The sequence below is a fragment of the Phyllobates terribilis genome, unplaced genomic scaffold (genome assembly GCF_046119375.1).
Source record: "Phyllobates terribilis strain yellow unplaced genomic scaffold, ASM4611937v1 Scaffold_1__5_contigs__length_1240528914, whole genome shotgun sequence".
NCBI lineage: Eukaryota > Metazoa > Chordata > Amphibia > Anura > Dendrobatidae > Phyllobates > Phyllobates terribilis.
The window spans coordinates 601,880,277-601,898,283 of NW_027362761.1; the positions used below are offsets into that span (position 1 = coordinate 601,880,277).

An 18,007-nucleotide genomic window follows, 5' to 3' on the forward strand; every position below is an offset into this window, starting at 1 on the left:
TATACAGGACAGCACTGGAGGATTCTGGGTGATGAGCGGAGAGGTGACTGCTGGGACATTATACAGGACGGCACTGGAGGATTCTGGGTGATGACCAGAGAGGTGACTGCTGGGACATTATACAGGACAGCACTGGACGATTCTGGGTAATGACCAGAGAGGTGACTGTTGGGACATTATACAGGACAGCACTGGAGGATTCTGGGTGATGAGCGGAGAGGTGACTGCTGGGACATTATACTGGACAGCACTGGAGGATTCTGGGTGATGAGCAGAGAGGTGACTGCTGGGACATTATACAGGACAGCACTGGAGGATTCTGGGTGATGAGCGGAGAGGTGACTGCTGGGACATTATACAGGACAGCACTGGAGGATTCTGGGTGATGAGTGGAGAGGTGACTGCTGGGACATTATACAGGACAGCACTGGAGGATTCTGGGTGATGAGTGGAGAGGTGACTGCTGGGACATTATACAGGATGGCACTGGAGAATTCTGGGTGATGAGCAGAGAGGTGACTGCTGGGACATTGTACAGGACAGCACTGGAGGATTCTGGGTGATGAGCGGAGAGGTGACTGCTGGGACATTATGCAGGACAGCACTGGAGGATTCTGGGTGATGACTGGAGAGATGTCTGCTGGGACATTATACAGGACAGCACTGGAGGATTCTGGGTGATGAGCGGAGAGGTGACTGCTGGGACATTATACAGCACGGCACTGGAGGATTCTGGGTGATGAGCGGAGAGGTGACTGCTGGGACATTATACAGGACAGCACTGGAGGATTCTGGGTGATGAGCGGAGAGGTGACTGCTGGGACATTATACAGGACAGCACTGGAGGATTCTGGGTGATGACTGGAGAGGTGACTGCTGGGACATTATACAGGACAGCACTGGAGGATTCTAGGTGATGAGCGGAGAGGTGATTGCTGGGACATTATACAGGACAGCACTGGAGGATTCTGGGTGATGACCGGAGAGGTGACTGCTGGGACATTATACAGGACAGCACTGGAGGATTCTGGGTGATGACCGGAGAGGTGACTGCAGGGACATTATACAGGGCAGCACTGGAGGATTCTGGGTGATGGCGGTGTCGTTGTTGTCAGGTTCCTATAAGGTGTCAGGACGTCGCTGTCTATCTCTCCATGGAGGAGTGGGAGTATCTAGAAGGACACCAGGATCGGTACCAGGAGGTGATGATGGAGGAGCTCCGGCCTCTGACATCACCAGGTGAGAGGAGACTCTTGTTGGCTCCGGGGGATGTGATGACGTCTCTCGGCCTCGTCCTATAATAGATGATTTTTCTCCAGACTTGCTCTGGTTTTCTCTACATTTTCTCACAGCTTTCATTCCCTGATTCTTCTCTTCTGATCTGTGAGTCGCGGTTTCTCCTCTGTCGTCTTCATCAGTCTTGAGTCTTCGTCCTCGGCGGCTTCTTTCAGAATCTTTCACCTTCCTTAGAGCATCGGTCACATTTTGTCTGCAGATGTCCCAGCGCTTCTGTCCATTCTCTCCTGTGAGATCTTTCGGTATCTGAGTCTGTCGTGGTTTGTTACTCAGCAGAGTCGGGGTTAATTTACTGATGATTTTCCCCCTAATCCGCTGTCACTCGTCCGTCCCTCAGAATCGGTGCCGGCTCAATGTCGTCATCAGTCGTGGTCGGGCGTCTGGCTCCTCCCTCTTGGCTGACACTTGTGTGACCTTCCTTGGTCTCCGTTCATTCTTCTTCTTTGTGACAAATCACTTTCTCCGTACTGAGCACAAAGTCCTGGATAAATATCGGCACCGGACCGTCCCTCAGACCCCGAAACACGAGTCCTGACATAAAGATGGAGCGTGGTGGAGCCGATCACCCCCCAGAGCCGGACATGGAGGCTCCAGCAGTTCTCGGCCCCCACGTCTATTCACCACTCGCTCTGCCGGCGGAGAAGCACAGAACTTTCCGCACTGGAGGAGAAGGTCGGATCACCGCGCGCTCCTCTCTATAGGGGGAAATGTGTCTCCTGGAGGAGAGCGGAGATTCTGAGTACAGAGAGTTATAGGCCATGCAATGCCCCATGGGAAATAAGATATGCAGAGAACGGGGTCTCTAGCGTCACCTACAGGAGTCAGCAATCCTAGGAGTCAATATCAATGTTTCAACCTCATCCTGTTGGGGAAAATTTCCAATTTTTTTTTCCTCTCCTTCCATCAGCCAGAACATTTTTATTTTCTATCCACAGATGTTTGAGGTTTTGTGTTTTTTTTGCAGGACACATTGTGCATTTTACCATATAATGTGCTGAAATCAGGAAAAAAAATCCAGCTGCGGTGAGACAGTTAAAAAAAAAAAACAAAACGCAATTCCACATTTATATTTTGTTTTTTGTTTCTCTGCATTTATTGGGCGGTAAGAACGACCTTGTGGCGATTTTCCAGGTCAGAACACAGGTACAGCGATGCCAAACTTCTGGGTTTGTTTTTTGAATATATTTTTTGGGTTAAAAAGATTCTGTGGCATCGGACCAGACAATCTCTCCTTGGCTCCCCGTGTGCATCAGTAAGCGCCCATGACCCCGGTGCCTGCTCTCTAGTTGTCCTTTCTACACATTGATAGGTGCTAACCGCTGTGTACCGGGTGCTCCCCACAACACCGTCCTTCCGGGTTCTGTGACTTCATCCGTCAGCCGTACATGTGCCCTTTTTTCCTCCTTCAGAGACAAATGCAGAACTTTTCATCACTTGCTGCCTATTTTAGTGTTTATATCGAGGTGGATGCGGAGATTTATGTCTATTTAAAAAGGAATAAAAACGCATTAACTCGTGTTTTTTTTTGGCTCTCAAAATACAATCACTGGTAAATGGTCACCGTCCTTCCCCCAATCTCCATACAGTGAATTAGGAGAGAAGAAACCAATGGATGGAAATGTGGAGCTTTCTCCAGCTCCTCTGTGGCTCCATCCCTGGTGGAGATGAAACTTGGAGAAGTTGTATTTCTTAGTACGGCTCCTTCATCTGACTGACGAGGGTCTTCTCTGTCCCTCTCCTCAGGGTCCTCATCCTCCGAGTCCAGAGCAGAGAGCATTAGGCTTTGGCCTCGCTGATTATCACTTCATACTTGAGGCCCACAATGTGCTGGGTCCTTGGTACCGGGGGTGAGGACCACAACAATGTAATTTATTCCCTGATACATAAACATAGAATTACCGGTTCTGAGAGACGAGTCTCATATATAGACAGATACACGGCAGGTCAAGTATTCAGTCTCTGTGTCTCCACAGATGGATCCAGGAGGAGAAATCCACCAGAGAGATGTCTCCGTCCTCTGTATCCCCAGGACTGTCCAGAGGAGAATCACAACATCCCGGAGAGTCATCAGGTAGACGGTGCTGAGCCCTGTACCGGATCTGTATATGGGGGACATTTCTGATCGAGGTCATAGATGTCGTATATTTTGGTGGTTTCTTGTATTGTGCTGATTGTTACATCTGATATATCAGGAGGAAGATCCGACTAAGAATAAAGTGAAGGACGAGACAGAAGAAGAAGCGATAACGAGGGGGGATCAGCCGTGTGTGAGTGACGTGAAGGAGGAGATTCCAGTAGATGTTTCCACAGGTATGTATAATGACCGGCGTGTGATGATGATGATGACCGGTGTGTGGTGATGATGATGACCGGTGTGTGATATTGTATGAAGTCTCCGGTGCAGTGAAGCTTTATCCGTTGTCCACATCACAGCAGAAGAGTCCGGTGATGGCGCGGCTGCTCCTGTAGAGTCCGGCTGTGCACCGATGACTAACGGGGCCGCCTCCACACCTGTTTTTGATGATTTAGGAATCAAATTCTTAATTTTCCTAATTATATGACTTCTAATATTACTTCCATATTGTTCTTACACAAGTCCCGTGCTGCCATATAAATGACTGAGCTTGTGATCCAGACAGAACCTTTTGCAGAAGATTCCCTGTAATGAGGCAGATGGAGGCATTGTGGACCCCGTCTGACCTGGATTTGGCATTCTCCGTCTTTTTCAGCGTGCGTAAAAGAGCCGTTAGCACAGTTTTGTGCATCTCTAAAAAGAAGGACACAGCTGAACAGAGGCCTGACGGTGTCCAGAGTAACTCTGCTGCCACATTATAGTGAATGGATCCCTTGGGGGTGTCATCTGAATCACATATTTTGTAGATTTAGATGGAAACCCTGATGTAAGTGCTCAGCGTAGAGCGCAGGATAAATGTAATCTAAAATGTTCTGTTCCCCAGAATGCCACCAATAAAAGCTTCTACTCAACCCACGAAAAACAAGTCCCCACTCTGGTTCATCATATTAACAAAAACATAGGGTGTCCACATTATGTGACGTGGCTCCCACCTAATGAAATCCAGCAAGATCTGCTCATCTAAATATCCTCTCCTCCTGTGCCCCACAGTACACTTAAACCACAAGTAAGGCTATGTGCCCACGATGCAGAAATGAAGCAGAAAAATTCTGCAGCATTTCTGCATCTCCCTGGCAGAAAAATTGCATGCAGATTGTGCATGCGTTTTTCCTGCAGAATACTTTCGGATTCACATGCGTACCCACGTGCGTTAACGCATGTGTTTCCGCATGCGGACTGACAAGCACTTTCCAGGCGATAGCATCACTTGGAAAGTGCTTGACAACTAGGTCACACTATATAAATGCAAACAGCATGGATTTATACAGTGTGACCGTAAAAATAAAAAAATAAAGCTATACTCACCCCCGATGCCGCCTCGTGTGCTGTCGCGCTCCTTCCTGGTTGCCGGCATCTCGCGAGACAGCCTGCGGTCACATGACCGCAACGTCATCTCAGTTCCTGGAAGGAGAAGCGCTGCAGGGGCCGCCGGACAGGTGAATATAACTTTATTTATTATTTTATTCTTTTTTTTACAGGTACAATGGTACCCAGGTCTGGATGAGAGTCTTCTCTCCTCCAGAACTGGGTACCATCCGCACATTGAAACGCATATTATCCGCTTGTACAAATGTACAGACACGGATTCTATGCGTCTCAATGTAAGTCAATGGCGGCGCTTCCGCAAAATTAATGAACATGCTGCGGATTTATTTGCGCTGCAGAAACGCTGCGGAAAAATCCGCAGCATGTGCATTGACATTGCAGAATGCCATTGGGGACCATGGGGTGCGGATTACCATGCGTTTTTGATGCGTTTCCGCTGCAGAAATTCCGCAGCGGAAACGCATGAAAAACGCATCGTGTGCACGCCGCCTTAGCGTCCACATGTTTGGCATTATTGTAGCTAGGAGAGCCCACTTAATTTACAGGGTGCGTGTCTCCAGAAGCACAAGCTGAGCATAATGTACTAGGCACTGCAATATACCGGGCGCTACAGTGTACTGGGCACTACATCGTATGGGCGCTGTGACGATACAGCTTAAAATTTTAATTAGCCAGACGATTAGATTTGTTAAGTCACAGTGGCTCAGTGGTTAGCACTGTAGCCTTGCAGCGCTGGGGCCCTGGGTTCAAATCCCACCAAGGACAACATCTGCAAATAGTTTGTATGTTCTTCCCGTGTTTGCTTGGGTTTCCTCCAGGTTCTCCGGTTTCCTCCCACATTCCAAAGACATCCTGATAGGGAATTTAGATTACGAGCCCCAATGGGGACAGTGCCCATAATGTCTGTAAAGCGCTGTGGAATTAATGGAACTATATAAGTGAGTAAAATAAATAAATTAATACACTATTATCTTGGTGTTGACTTGTAAATGTTTGTGTATTTATGTGCCTGGTCAATAAGAACAGACCAGTATTTGTATTACCCTGAATATTAACTTCTATTCGTTTGGAAACAAAGATGTTTACTATGCTAAAGACATGTTGCACTAAAAGGCAACTAGATGTTTATTTACAAGACCAACTATGTAAATTGATTAGCTCAAACAATGCCCTCCCTAACACCTTACCTGTGAATGTGTAATTGCACAGACAACTGTAGCTATTGTTAAGGGACATGTGCTTCTGTAGTAGTTAGTCTTGAAGCAGAGAATCAGAAAGGAGAATGAGAGACATCCTTCAGGACAGTAGATGGGTAGCATGGCAATTCCATGCAAAGACACACAAATTTGGATTCTACATGACTCCGGCATACGGGTATCAGCCCTGACTGGAAAGATACGAATCTCTGCTCTATTGACCATCAGAGAACAAGGATACATTTGGGGAGACCAGGTTATGACGATGAAGTCACTTGGCCCCATAGATATGTTGTTTGGAGTTGCCAGGAGGGACCCACCGGTCGCCTGGAACCCATGGAGACATTCAAAGAAGCCAGAGTGGGACCCACCGGTCATCTGGCCCCATGGAAACTCTCGGAAAAGCCAGGGTGGGACCCTCGGGTCACCTGGCCTTGTACCTTGATGGACTACTAGCTTCCTAAGCTTACCGCTACCTTCTCTCTGTGGGGAGCCGCCAGAAGCGGGAAGCCACTGGTTGAGGTAGTTGGCCATGGAAGTTTCCAAAGTCGCAGCTGTTTTATCCCATTTGGGCGGAGAAGGAAGGGTGAGACTGTGTAATGTTGTACCATCTTAGGTATTTGCTGGGACTGTTCTGTGTGTTTATTGTCCTCTTTGTGGGTCAGTAAAGTATTGCCACAGTGTTTTACCCTCACCCTGTGTTGTCTGAGTAGCATTTCGTCATGGAAGACCCCGGGTCTTCACAGGCATATGGAATATTTGCATTTTCACTTTGCAACATCCATTGCTGCTCGTTTCTGAAAAACATCGATGTAGTCAAATTCATCACTACAACTGTAGATAAATTCCCAGATAGGTGTAATTTCCAAGACGGGATCACTTGAGGGGGGATTCTGCTCTTCTGCACTTAGGGGCTCCATATATGGAGTCCGCAAACTATTCTAAAAAAAAATTTTCTCCTAGAGTCAAGTAGCGCTCGCTATATGCTGCCCCACGCTGCATATCTGACCGTCTTTTCCAAACTGTATCTATCTGTCTCCCGGTGTGTTCCCTGCATCCAATATCTGCTGTGTATCCACTGATCCCTGCTAATTTCATTCTATCTGTCCTTGGTATGTTTGATCCCATCTGCACGTTCATCACCTCAATCCTTTGATCCCAATACACACTGGTCCCTGACTGTCTGTTTCCTGAATACATTTAGCCTCTGTGTCCTAATTACTCCCCCCCTCCCCCACTCCACCCATGCTTTTGTGAGCAGTCTTCCTGCGGCTCCTGCACACCTTACCCACCCCATGTGCTGTTCAGAGCTCCATAAATCAAGTGAGCCAAGTCTGGCACAGACGGGTCTGGTTTCTAAAGGGTCGCTTTTTAAGGGTCTAAAAATGAAATATGCCAGAAATGAGCCAGAAGTGACCAGAATGTACGAATAACTATTTACTAATTGTACTTAGATTCTCTTTCTCATTCACACTTAACATTCATTATGCTAACATACACCCTTACTGTTTTTGCCCCACTAATCCTCACTGTGCTTCGCTATCCCCAAACCCCAGCACCCTCTAACCAAATCATCATCTCTCCTTCCCTCTTACCTCCTCACCTGACCTCATCTACAGACCTGTTCCTCAACCTCAGGTCTATCCTTCCAAAACATAACACAAGCCGGACACTCTCCTTCTCCCACCTGCTCTCCCTCTCTCTACTTTTCCTCACTGCTGGCGACATATCTCCCAATCCTGGACCCCCACAGCTTGCACCTTCCACCAATTCCCCCACCTTTCGCTTCAAACCAACTGCAAACTACCACAACCTCTCCTACGTAAAACCCATGCCCATGATGCCCACCCCCATGCTCCCTCTCTCTGGAGCACCCTGGAATGCCCGCTCTGTCTGCAACAAACTCCATTTTGTCCACGACCTCTTTACCTTTCGCAGTCTCTCCTTCCTGGGCATCACAGAGACATGGCTGACACCTTCCGACACTGCCTCCCCTGCTGCACTGTGTTACGGTGGCCTCCACTTCACCCACACTCCTCGCCCTGGTTACAGACATGGTGGAGGAGTGGGTCTTCTCCTTTCTAACAACTGCACCTTTGGCCCTATTCCCCCTCTACCTGACACCTTCCGACACTGCCTCCCCTGCTGCGCTGTGTTATGGTGGCCTCCACTTCACCCACACTCCTCGCCCTGGTGACAGACATGGTGGAGGAGTGGGTCTTCTCCTTTCTAACAACTGCACCTTTGGCCCTATTCCCCCTCTACCTGACACTTTCCGCACTGCCTCCCCTGCTGCGCTGTGTTACGATAGCTTGCACTTCACCCGCACTCCTCGCCCTGGTGACAGACATGGTGGAGGAGTGGGTCTTCTCCTTTCTAACATCTGCACCTTTGGCCCTACTCCCCCTCTACCCTCCCTTATTCTCCCTTCTTTTGAAGTCCACTCTGTCCTCATCTACTCTCCCTCCAACCTCCAAGTGGCTGTCATATACCAACCGCTAGGCTTGGTCACTGCCTTTATTGACCAATTCGCCACCTGTCTTCTTTACTTTCTCTCTGCTGACATTCCTACAATCATCATGGGCGATTTCAACATCCCCACTGACACTTGCCAGTCAACAGCATCCAAATTCCTGTCACTTACTTCATCCTTTGGACTTACTCAGTGGTCCTCCTCAGCCACCCACACAGACGGACACACACTAGACCTCATCTTCACCCGACTCTGCTCCCTATCTAACCTCACAACCTCCCCCCTTCCCCTATCTGACCACCATCTACTCACTTTCTCATCCCTGTCCTGGTCATCTGTCACCCATGTCCAGCAACTAGCACACCCCGTCAGAAACCTTGTACATCTAGACCAGGGGTCCTCAAACTACGGCCCGCGGGCCACATGTGGCCTGCGGAGGACTTTTATCCGGCCCGCCGGGCTGTGGGCAGAGGAGAGTGGTGTCAGCGCCCGCCCTTCCCCCCGCTTTCTCAGAGCCCCGGCAGCCCGATACTTACCTCTCCCCGAGCCTTCGCAGATCCGCTGTCTTCCTGGTCTGCCCTCCCTGTGACGTGTCAGGTCAGAGGGTGCGGTGACGTCTTTACACCGCGCCCTCCCCTGAGCCGTCGCAGGGAGCGCAGAGAGGGACAACGCCGGAGACACTGGAGTCCGGGCCTGAGCAGCGGCAGCAGGCAAGGAGGGAGGTGAGTATTGGATTTTTTTTTTTTTATGTATGGAGGCATGGGACATAATATTAGGGGTGACATCCTGCATATGGCATTATATGGGGGAGGGGGAGTGACATCCTGAATGGGGCATTATATGGGGGGGGTGACATCCTGAATGGGGCATTATATGGGGGGGGGGGTGACATCCTGAATGGGACATAATATTAGGGGTGACATCCTGCATGTGGCATTATATGGGGGAGGGGGGGTGACATCCTGAATGGGGCATTATATGGGGGGGGTGACATCCTGAATGGGGCATTATATGGGGGGGTGACATGCTGCATGGGGCATTATATGGGGGGTGACATCCAGCATGGGGCATTATATGGGGGGTGACATCCTGAATGGGGCATTATATGGGGGGGTGACATGCTGCATGGGGCATTATATGGGGGGTGATATCCAGCATGGGGCATTATTTGGGGGAGTGATATCCTGCATGAGTCATTATATGGGGGGGGGTGACATCCTGAATGGGGCATTATATGGGGGGGTGACATGCTGCATGGGGCATTATATGGGGGGATGACGTGCTGCATGGGGCATTATAAAGGCAGGGGAGTGATATCCTGCATGTGTCATTATATGGAGGGGGGTGACATCCTGAATGGGGCATTATATGGGGGGGTGACATCCTGAATGGGGCATTATATGGGGGGGTGACATCCTGAATGGGGCATTATAAAAACAGGGGAGTGATATCCTGCATGTGTCATTATATGGGGGGGGGGGGTGACATCCTGAATGGGGCATTATAAAGACAGCGGAGTGATATCTTGCACGGGGCATTATATGGTGGGAGAAAGGGAAATCCTGCATGGGGCATAATAAGGGGGAAACAGCCTGCCTATTGAGGACCTATGCTGCCTATTGGGGACATTTACCTGCCTATTGGGGATATTTACCTGCCTATTGGGGACCTATGTTATGGAATTACGTCTCAGTCTCCCAAAGGATGAGTGCACACACTTTCTCTGTAGATTAAAGAAAGTTTTATTGTAGCCACAAGAGCTCTGATCAATATTAGAACAGAACTGCCTCCATTGTATTGGGGCACAATTCTTATAGGATAAATTGTGGGTTGTACATAGTAGGTGGGACATAGGAAGATTATAACATAACCAATCATCTTATAATATAAACAACTAGCATCCAATCATTACTAATCAGGCGATTACATAAAATGCTTACCTATGTACTTATATAATTACTTGATGCAATGTACCTGTTTTGTTGGTCAATGTGCTTTCCCTAGATCAACCTGACCTCAAAAGGGCATTTTGACTAAGATAAGCAACCCCTGCAAATTCCACAGTGGCTTGGGTAAACTTTACATCTTTGCTTAGAGATTATTGATTAATCTTATAATTTAGTTGTTTCAGCAGCATATTTTACTATATTGGTTTATAGGAGTGTTAAAGGGATATATTAAAAGGGATTAATTGATATGGTATACTAATTTTTCCTATCACCTATGCTGCCTATTTGGGACATTTACCTGCCTATTGGGGACATTTACTTGCCTATTGGGGATATTTACCTGCCTATTGAGGACCTATGCTGCCTATTGGGGACATTTACCTGCCTATTGGGGACATTTACCTGCCTATTGGGGATATTTACCTGCCTATTGAGGACCTATGCTGCCTATTTGGGACATTTACCTGCCTATTTGGGACATTTACCTGCCTATTGGGGACCTATGCTGCCTATTGGGTACATTTACCTGCCTATTGAGGACCTATGCTGCCTATTGGGGATATTTACCTGCCTATTGGGGACATTTACCTGCCTATTGGGGATATTTACCTGCCTATTGAGGACCTATGCTGCCTATTTGGGACATTTACCTGCCTATTGGGGATATTTACCTGCCTATTGGGGACCTATGCTGCCTATTGGGGACATTTACCTGCCTATTGGGGACATTTACCTGCCTATTGGGGATATTTACCTGCCTATTGAGGACCTATGCTGCCTATTTGGGACATTTACCTGCCTATTTGGGACATTTACCTGCCTATTGGGGACCTATGCTGCCTATTGGGTACATTTACCTGCCTATTGAGGACCTATGCTGCCTATTGGGGATATTTACCTGCCTATTGGGGACATTTACCTGCCTATTGGGGATATTTACCTGCCTATTGAGGACCTATGCTGCCTATTTGGGACATTTACCTGCCTATTGGGGACATTTACCTGCCTATTGGGGACCTATGCTGCCTATTGGGTACATTTACTTGCCTATTGGGGACCTATGCTGCCTATTGGGGATATTTACCTGCCTATTGGGGACATTTACCTGCCTATTGGGGATATTTACCTGCCTGTTGAGGACCTATGCTGCCTATTGAGGACATTTACCTACCTATTGAAATACCGGTTGATTTAACTTTACTTGTTCTTCATTCTAAATATTGTATTTGTTCCTGTATTGTTTTTTTTTTACTACAAAATAAGATATGTGCAGTGTGCATAGTAATTTGTTCATAGTCTTTTTAAAAAACTATATTCCGGCCCTCCAATGGTCTGAGGCAGGGCCGGCGTCAGCACCCGGGCAAATGCCGGGGCCCTGAGCAGGCAGAGGGGCCCACTGGCGGTCGCGCACCGCGCTGGGCTATGGGCGGAGGAGAGCGGTGTCAGCGCCCGCCCTTCTCCCCCGCTTGCTCAGGGCCCCGGCAGCTGGATACTTACCTCTCCCCGTGCCTCCGCAGATCCGCTGTCTTCCTGCTCTGCGCTCCCTGTGACGTCTCAGGTCAGAGGGCACGGTGACGTCTTTTCACCGTGCCCTCCCCTGAGCCGTCACAGGGAGCGCTGAGCGGGAAGACACCGACAACTCTGGCGTTCGGACGCGGGCAGCAGGTAGCCCATGTGAGGAGAAGGGAGGTGAGTATTTGATTTTTTTTTTTTTATGTATTGAGGCATGGGGCAGTATAAAGAGGGGGGGGGGGCATCCTGCATGGGGCATTATAAAGAGGGGGGGGGACATCCTGCATGGGGCATTATATAGAGGGGGGGGTGACATCCTGCATGGGGCATTATAAGGTGGGGAACAGCCTGCATGGGGCATTATAAAGGGGGGGGCAGCCGGCATAGTGCATTATGTGGGGGGTAACAGCCTGCATGGAGCATTATAAGGGGGGGGCAGCCTGTATGGGGCATTATTTGGGGGGTAACAGCCTGCATGGAGCATTATAAGGTGGGGAACAGCCTGCATGGAGCATTATAAGGGGGGGGCATCCTGCATGGGGCATTATATAGAGGGGGGGGGGGGTGACATCCTGCATGGGGCATTATAAGGTGGGGAACAGCCTGCATGGGGCATTATAAAGGGGGGGCAGTCTGCATAGTGCATTATGTGGGGGGGGAACAGCCTGCATGGAGCATTATAAGGGGAGGCAGCCTGTATGGGGCATTATGTGGGGGGTAACAGCCTGCATGGAGCATTAAGAGGGGGGGGGGACTGTATGGGGCATTATGTGGGGGGGGGGGCAGCCTGCATGGAGCATTATAAGGGGGGGACAGCCTGTATGGGGCATTATGTGGGGGGTAACAGCCTGCATGCAGCATTATATGGGGGCCAGTATCCTGTATGGAGAGTTATAAGGGGACCGGTATCCTGTATGGAGCGTTATAAGGGGACCGGTATCCTGTATGGAGCGTTATATGGGGGCCAGTATCCTGTATGGAGCTTTATAAGGGGGCCAGTATTCCGTATGGAGCCTTATATGGGGGCCAGTATTCCGTATGGAGCCTTATATGGGGGCCAGTATTCCGTATGGAGCCTTATATGGGGGCCAGTATTCCGTATGGAGCCTTATATGGAGGCCAGTATTCCGTATGGGGCCTTATATGGGGGCCAGTATTCCGTATGGGGCCTTATATGGGGGCCAGTATTCCGTATGGGGCCTTATATGGGGGCCAGTATTCCGTATGGAGCCTTACATGGGGGCCAGTATTCCGTATGGAGCCTTACATGGGGGCCAGTATTCCGTATGGAGCCTTATATGGGGGCCAGTATTCCGTATGGAGCCTTATATGGGGGCCAGTATTCCGTATGGAGCCTTATATGGGGGCCAGTATTCCGTATGGAGCCTTATATGGGGGCCAGTATTCCGTATGAAGCGTTATATGGGGGCCAGTATTCCGTATGGAGCCTTATATGGGGGCCAGTATTCTGTGTGGAGCGATTCACCGGTTTCTGAGCTATTGTGGAATTTACAATAGATATCACTCATGTAATGTAAGAAGTGAAATCTTTGCATTGTACTATATATATATATATATATATATATATATATATTTTTTTTTTTTTTTTTTTTTTTTCTCCGCTGTATCTCTGCATCATGAATCGTGGTATATGTTAAAGGGGCCCACTGAGACTCTTTCGCCCGGGGCCCAGAAAAATCTGGAGCCGGCCCTGGTCTGAGGGACCGTGAACTGGCCCCCTGTTTAAAAAGTTTGAGGACCCCTGATCTAGACACTCACACACTCTCTGACTCTATTCTACCACTGACATCCATATCCTCACTCCATGACACAGACAGCACCACTGCTTTCTACAATGCCACTCTCGCATCAGCTATTGACTCGGTCGCCCCTCTTATGCATGGCAGAGCGCGACGAGTCAATAGGCAACCCTGGCATAAAAACCTCACTAAACAGCTCCAATCAAGCATCCAGGGTAGCAGAGCGGCGTTGAAAGAAAACACATTCTCAAGATGACTTCACTGCATTCAAACAAGTAACGCTCGCATTCAAATCAGCACTCACCTCTGCTAAACAGGCCTACTTCACAACCCTCATATTTTCCCTGTCCTACAACCCCAAACAGTTATTCAACACTTTTAACTCTCTCCTCTGCCCTCCACTTCCCCCTCCGACCTCCGTCTTCTCTGCTGAGGAGTTTGCCACACACTTCAAAAACAAGATTGACCAAACACGGCAAGTCTTTACTGCCCAACTACCACAATCCCTTTGTTTTCCACACCATTTCCCTACCTCTATAACCTCCCTTCCCAATATCACGGAAAGAGACCTTACTCGTCTCCTCTCCAAATCACACCTCACCACATGTGCACTCAACCCCATCCCTTCCCACCTCCTCCCCAACCTCACCCCCAAACTCACCCCATCCCTAGCCCATCTCTTCAACCTATCACTAACTTCTCGTACCTTCCCCGCTGCCTTCAAAAATGCCTCAATCACGCCCATCCTCAAAAAGCCATCCCTCCACCCAACCGCCTTGTCCAGCTATCACCCCCAATTATCCAGCTATTTTTTTGTGTCTTCTTCGTTCAATGGTATAACATTTTGTGAAACACATATGGCGTCAAAACGCTGACTACACCCCTAGATAATTTATTTGTGAAAATTATTAATTTGTGGCCAAAATAACATTTTTTGGGGGAAAATTATTTTTTTTTTTAACTTTCACGGTCCAATTTCTTAAAATTCCGTGAAGCACCTGTGGTTTCAAAATGCTCCCCATACATTTTAGATAAATTCCTTGAGGGGTCTAGTTTCCAAAATGGGGTCAGTTGTGTGAGGTTCTTTCTGTTTAGGCACATCAAGGACTCTTCAAATGTAATATGGCGTCCGCTATCTACATCAGCCACTTTTGCACTCCAAACTTCAAATGGCGCTCCCTCCCTTCTGAGTCCTGCTGTGCACCCAAACTGTAGTTTTCCTCCACATATGGGGCATTGACATACTCAGGAGAAAGTGTACAACAAATGTTATGGTCCATCTTCTCCTGCTACCTTTCTGAAAATTAAAAATTTGGAGCTAAAATAACATTATTGTGGAAAAACTTTTCCCTTCCACATTGCTTTAATTCCTGTGAAGCCCTTAAAGGGTTAATAAACTTCTTGAATGTGGTTTTGAGGACTGTGACGGGTGCAGTTTTTAAAATGGTGTCACTTTTGGGTATTTTCTATCACAGGACCCTCATTCACTTTAAATGTGATGTTTTCCCTAAAAAATATGGTTTTGTAAATTTTGTTGGAAAAAATGAGAAATTGCTGATAAACTTTTAACCCTTCTAACTTCCTAACAAGTTTCATCAATGATGCTGATGTAAAGTAGACATGTGGAAAATGTTATTTATTAACTATTTTGTGTGATATAACTCTCTGGTTTAAGGGCATAAAAATTCACAGGTTGAAAATTGCAAAATACTCAAAAAATTTTTGCCAATTTTTTTTTTATATTTTCATAATTAAAGGCAAATAATAACGACCAAAATTTACCACTAACATAAAGTCCAATCTGTCACGAAAAAAACAGTCTCAGAATCAGTGGGATACGTTGAATTACCACATAAAGTGATGCTGGTCAGAATTGTAAAATGAGGCCGGGTCATTAACCCACATAACGAGCAAAGTATCTTGGTCCTTTAGGGATTAATGTACCTTCAGCACTATTGCAGTCTTCTAAGGTTTCCTATTATGCTCTTATTTATGCTGTGGACATGATTACGGTGGCCTTAGCTCGACTGCTCCTGGATGTAGGGCCGCCTTCACTTTACCCGTCATTGTGTTAATGTTATAGCATGTAGTTGTCCTCCTTATTACCGGTACTTTCACTGACGAGGGTCTTCATTGTGAGATCCATAAAATACATTTAGAAATCTCTTTTGTGTTGAAGAAAATCTCTCATCTAATTTATCTTTCCTCCTGATAGGAAATCCTTGTGAGAATAACGGTTTATCACTAAATTGTAAAAAAGATATCAGGAAGCACTCTAATGGAGAAAACCTCATCACCCTTCCTGCACCTCCTGGACTTCACAGCACTTCACCTTCTTATAATCCTCCTAATCATGAGGAATCATCTCCTGAGCAATCTCACATGATTACCAAAAGTCCAGGGGGCAAAGTGGATTCAAGATTTCAGTGGGACAAGCAACTTACTAAAAGCTCAGCTCAGACACAAAGAAAACACAAAGGAGAAAAGCCATACTGCTGTTCAGAATGTGGGAAATGCTTTACAAGTAAATCAAAATTTGTTATACATGAGAGAATTCACACAGGAGAAAAAACATTTTCATGTTCGGAATGTGGGAAGGCCTTCACAGATAAAGGGAGTCTTATAAAACATCAGAGAATTCACACAGGTGAGAAGCCATATTCATGTTCAGAATGTGGGAAGTCCTTCACAGATAAAGGGAGTCTTATAAAACATCAGAGAATTCACACAGGAGAGAAGCCATATTCATGTTCAGAATGTGGAAAATGCTTTACAGATAAAGGGAATCTTATTACACATCAGAGAATTCACACAGGAGAGAAGCCGTATTCATGTTCAGAATGTGGGAGATGTTTTATAGATAATTCAGTGCTTGTTAAACATCAAAGAATTCACACAGGAGAAAAGCCGTATTCATGTTTACAATGTGGAAGGTGCTTTCCAGATAAATCACATCTTGTTAAACATCAGAGAATCCACACAGGAGAGAAGTTATATTCATGTTCAGAATGTGGTAAGTCCTTCATCGATAAAGGGAGCCTTATTAGACATCATAAAATTCACACAGGAGAGAAGCCATATTCATGTTCAGAATGTGGGAAATGCTTTAGACATAAAGGGGATCTTATTAAACATCAGAAAATTCACACAGGAGAGAAGCCGTATTCATGTTCAGAATGTGGGAAATGTTTTATAGACAATTCAGTGCTTGTTAAACATCAAAGAATTCACACAGGAGAAAAGCCTTTTTCATGTTTACAATGTGGAAGGTGCTTTACAAATAAATCACATCTTGTTAGACATCAGAAAATCCACACAGGAGAGAAGCCATATTCATGTTCAGAATGTGGGAAATTCTTTACAGATAAAAGGAGTCTTATTACACATCAGAGAATTCACACAGGAGAGAAGCCATATTCATGTTCAGAATGTGGGAAATGCTTCACACATAAAGGGAATCTTATTAAACATCAGAAAATTCACACAGGAGAGAAGCCATATTCATGTTCAGCATGTGGTAAGTCCTTCACAGATAAAGGGAGTTTTATTATACATCAGAGAATTCACACAGGAGAGAAGCCATATTCATGTTCAGAATGTGAGAAATGTTTTATAGATAATTCAGTGCTTGTTAAACATCAAAGAATTCACACAGGAGAAAAGCCTTTTTCATGTTTAGTATGTGGAAGGTGCTTTACAAATAAATCACATCTTGTTACACATCAGAAAATCCACACAGGAGAGAAGCCGTATTCATGTTCAGAATGTAGGAAATGCTTTACAGATAAAGGGAGTCTTATTAGACATCAGAGAACTCACACAAGAGAGAAGCCATATTCATGTTCAGAATGTAGGAAATGCTTTACGGACAAAGGGAATCTTATTAAACATCAGAGAACTCACACAAGAGAGAAGCCATATTCATGTTCAGAATATGTAAAATGCTTTGCAAATAAAGGGAATCTTATTACACAGGAGAGAAGCCGTATTCATGTTCAGAATGTGGGAGATGTTTTATAGATAATTCAGTGCTTGTTAAACATCAAAGAATTCACACAGGAGAAAAGCCTTTTTCATGTTTACAATGTGGAAGGTGCTTTACAAATAAATCAGAGCTTGTTGCACATCAGAAAATCCACACAAGAGAGAAGTTATATTCATGTTCAGAATGTGGGAAGTCCTTCATCGATAAAGGGAGCCTTATTAGACATCATAAAATTCACACAGGAGAGAAGCCATATTCGTGTTCAGAATGTGGGAAATGTTCTAGAAGTAAATCAGATCTTGTTAAACATCAAAGAATTCACACAGGAGAGAAGCCATATTCGTGTTCAGAATGTGGGAAATGTTCTAGAAGTAAA

At 46.5% G+C, this 18,007-nt stretch overlaps 1 protein-coding gene across 5 annotated transcripts in view; it reads left to right on the forward strand.

Moving 5' to 3' along the window:
- LOC141272214 (uncharacterized) overlaps positions 1-17,796 on the forward strand; it is a 96,040-nt gene extending 78,244 nt beyond the window's left edge. For all 5 annotated transcript variants that reach the window (XM_073682707.1, XM_073682692.1, XM_073682683.1 and 2 more), the window contains 4 exons: positions 1,116-1,239; positions 3,270-3,367; positions 3,489-3,606; positions 15,862-17,796. In XM_073682707.1, the coding sequence (XP_073538808.1) occupies positions 1,116-1,239; positions 3,270-3,367; positions 3,489-3,606; positions 15,862-17,666 (2,145 nt within the window). In that variant the 3' untranslated portion in view covers positions 17,667-17,796. The remainder of the gene's footprint in view (positions 1-1,115; positions 1,240-3,269; positions 3,368-3,488; positions 3,607-15,861) is intronic.
- Positions 17,797-18,007: the final 211 nt, after the last annotated feature.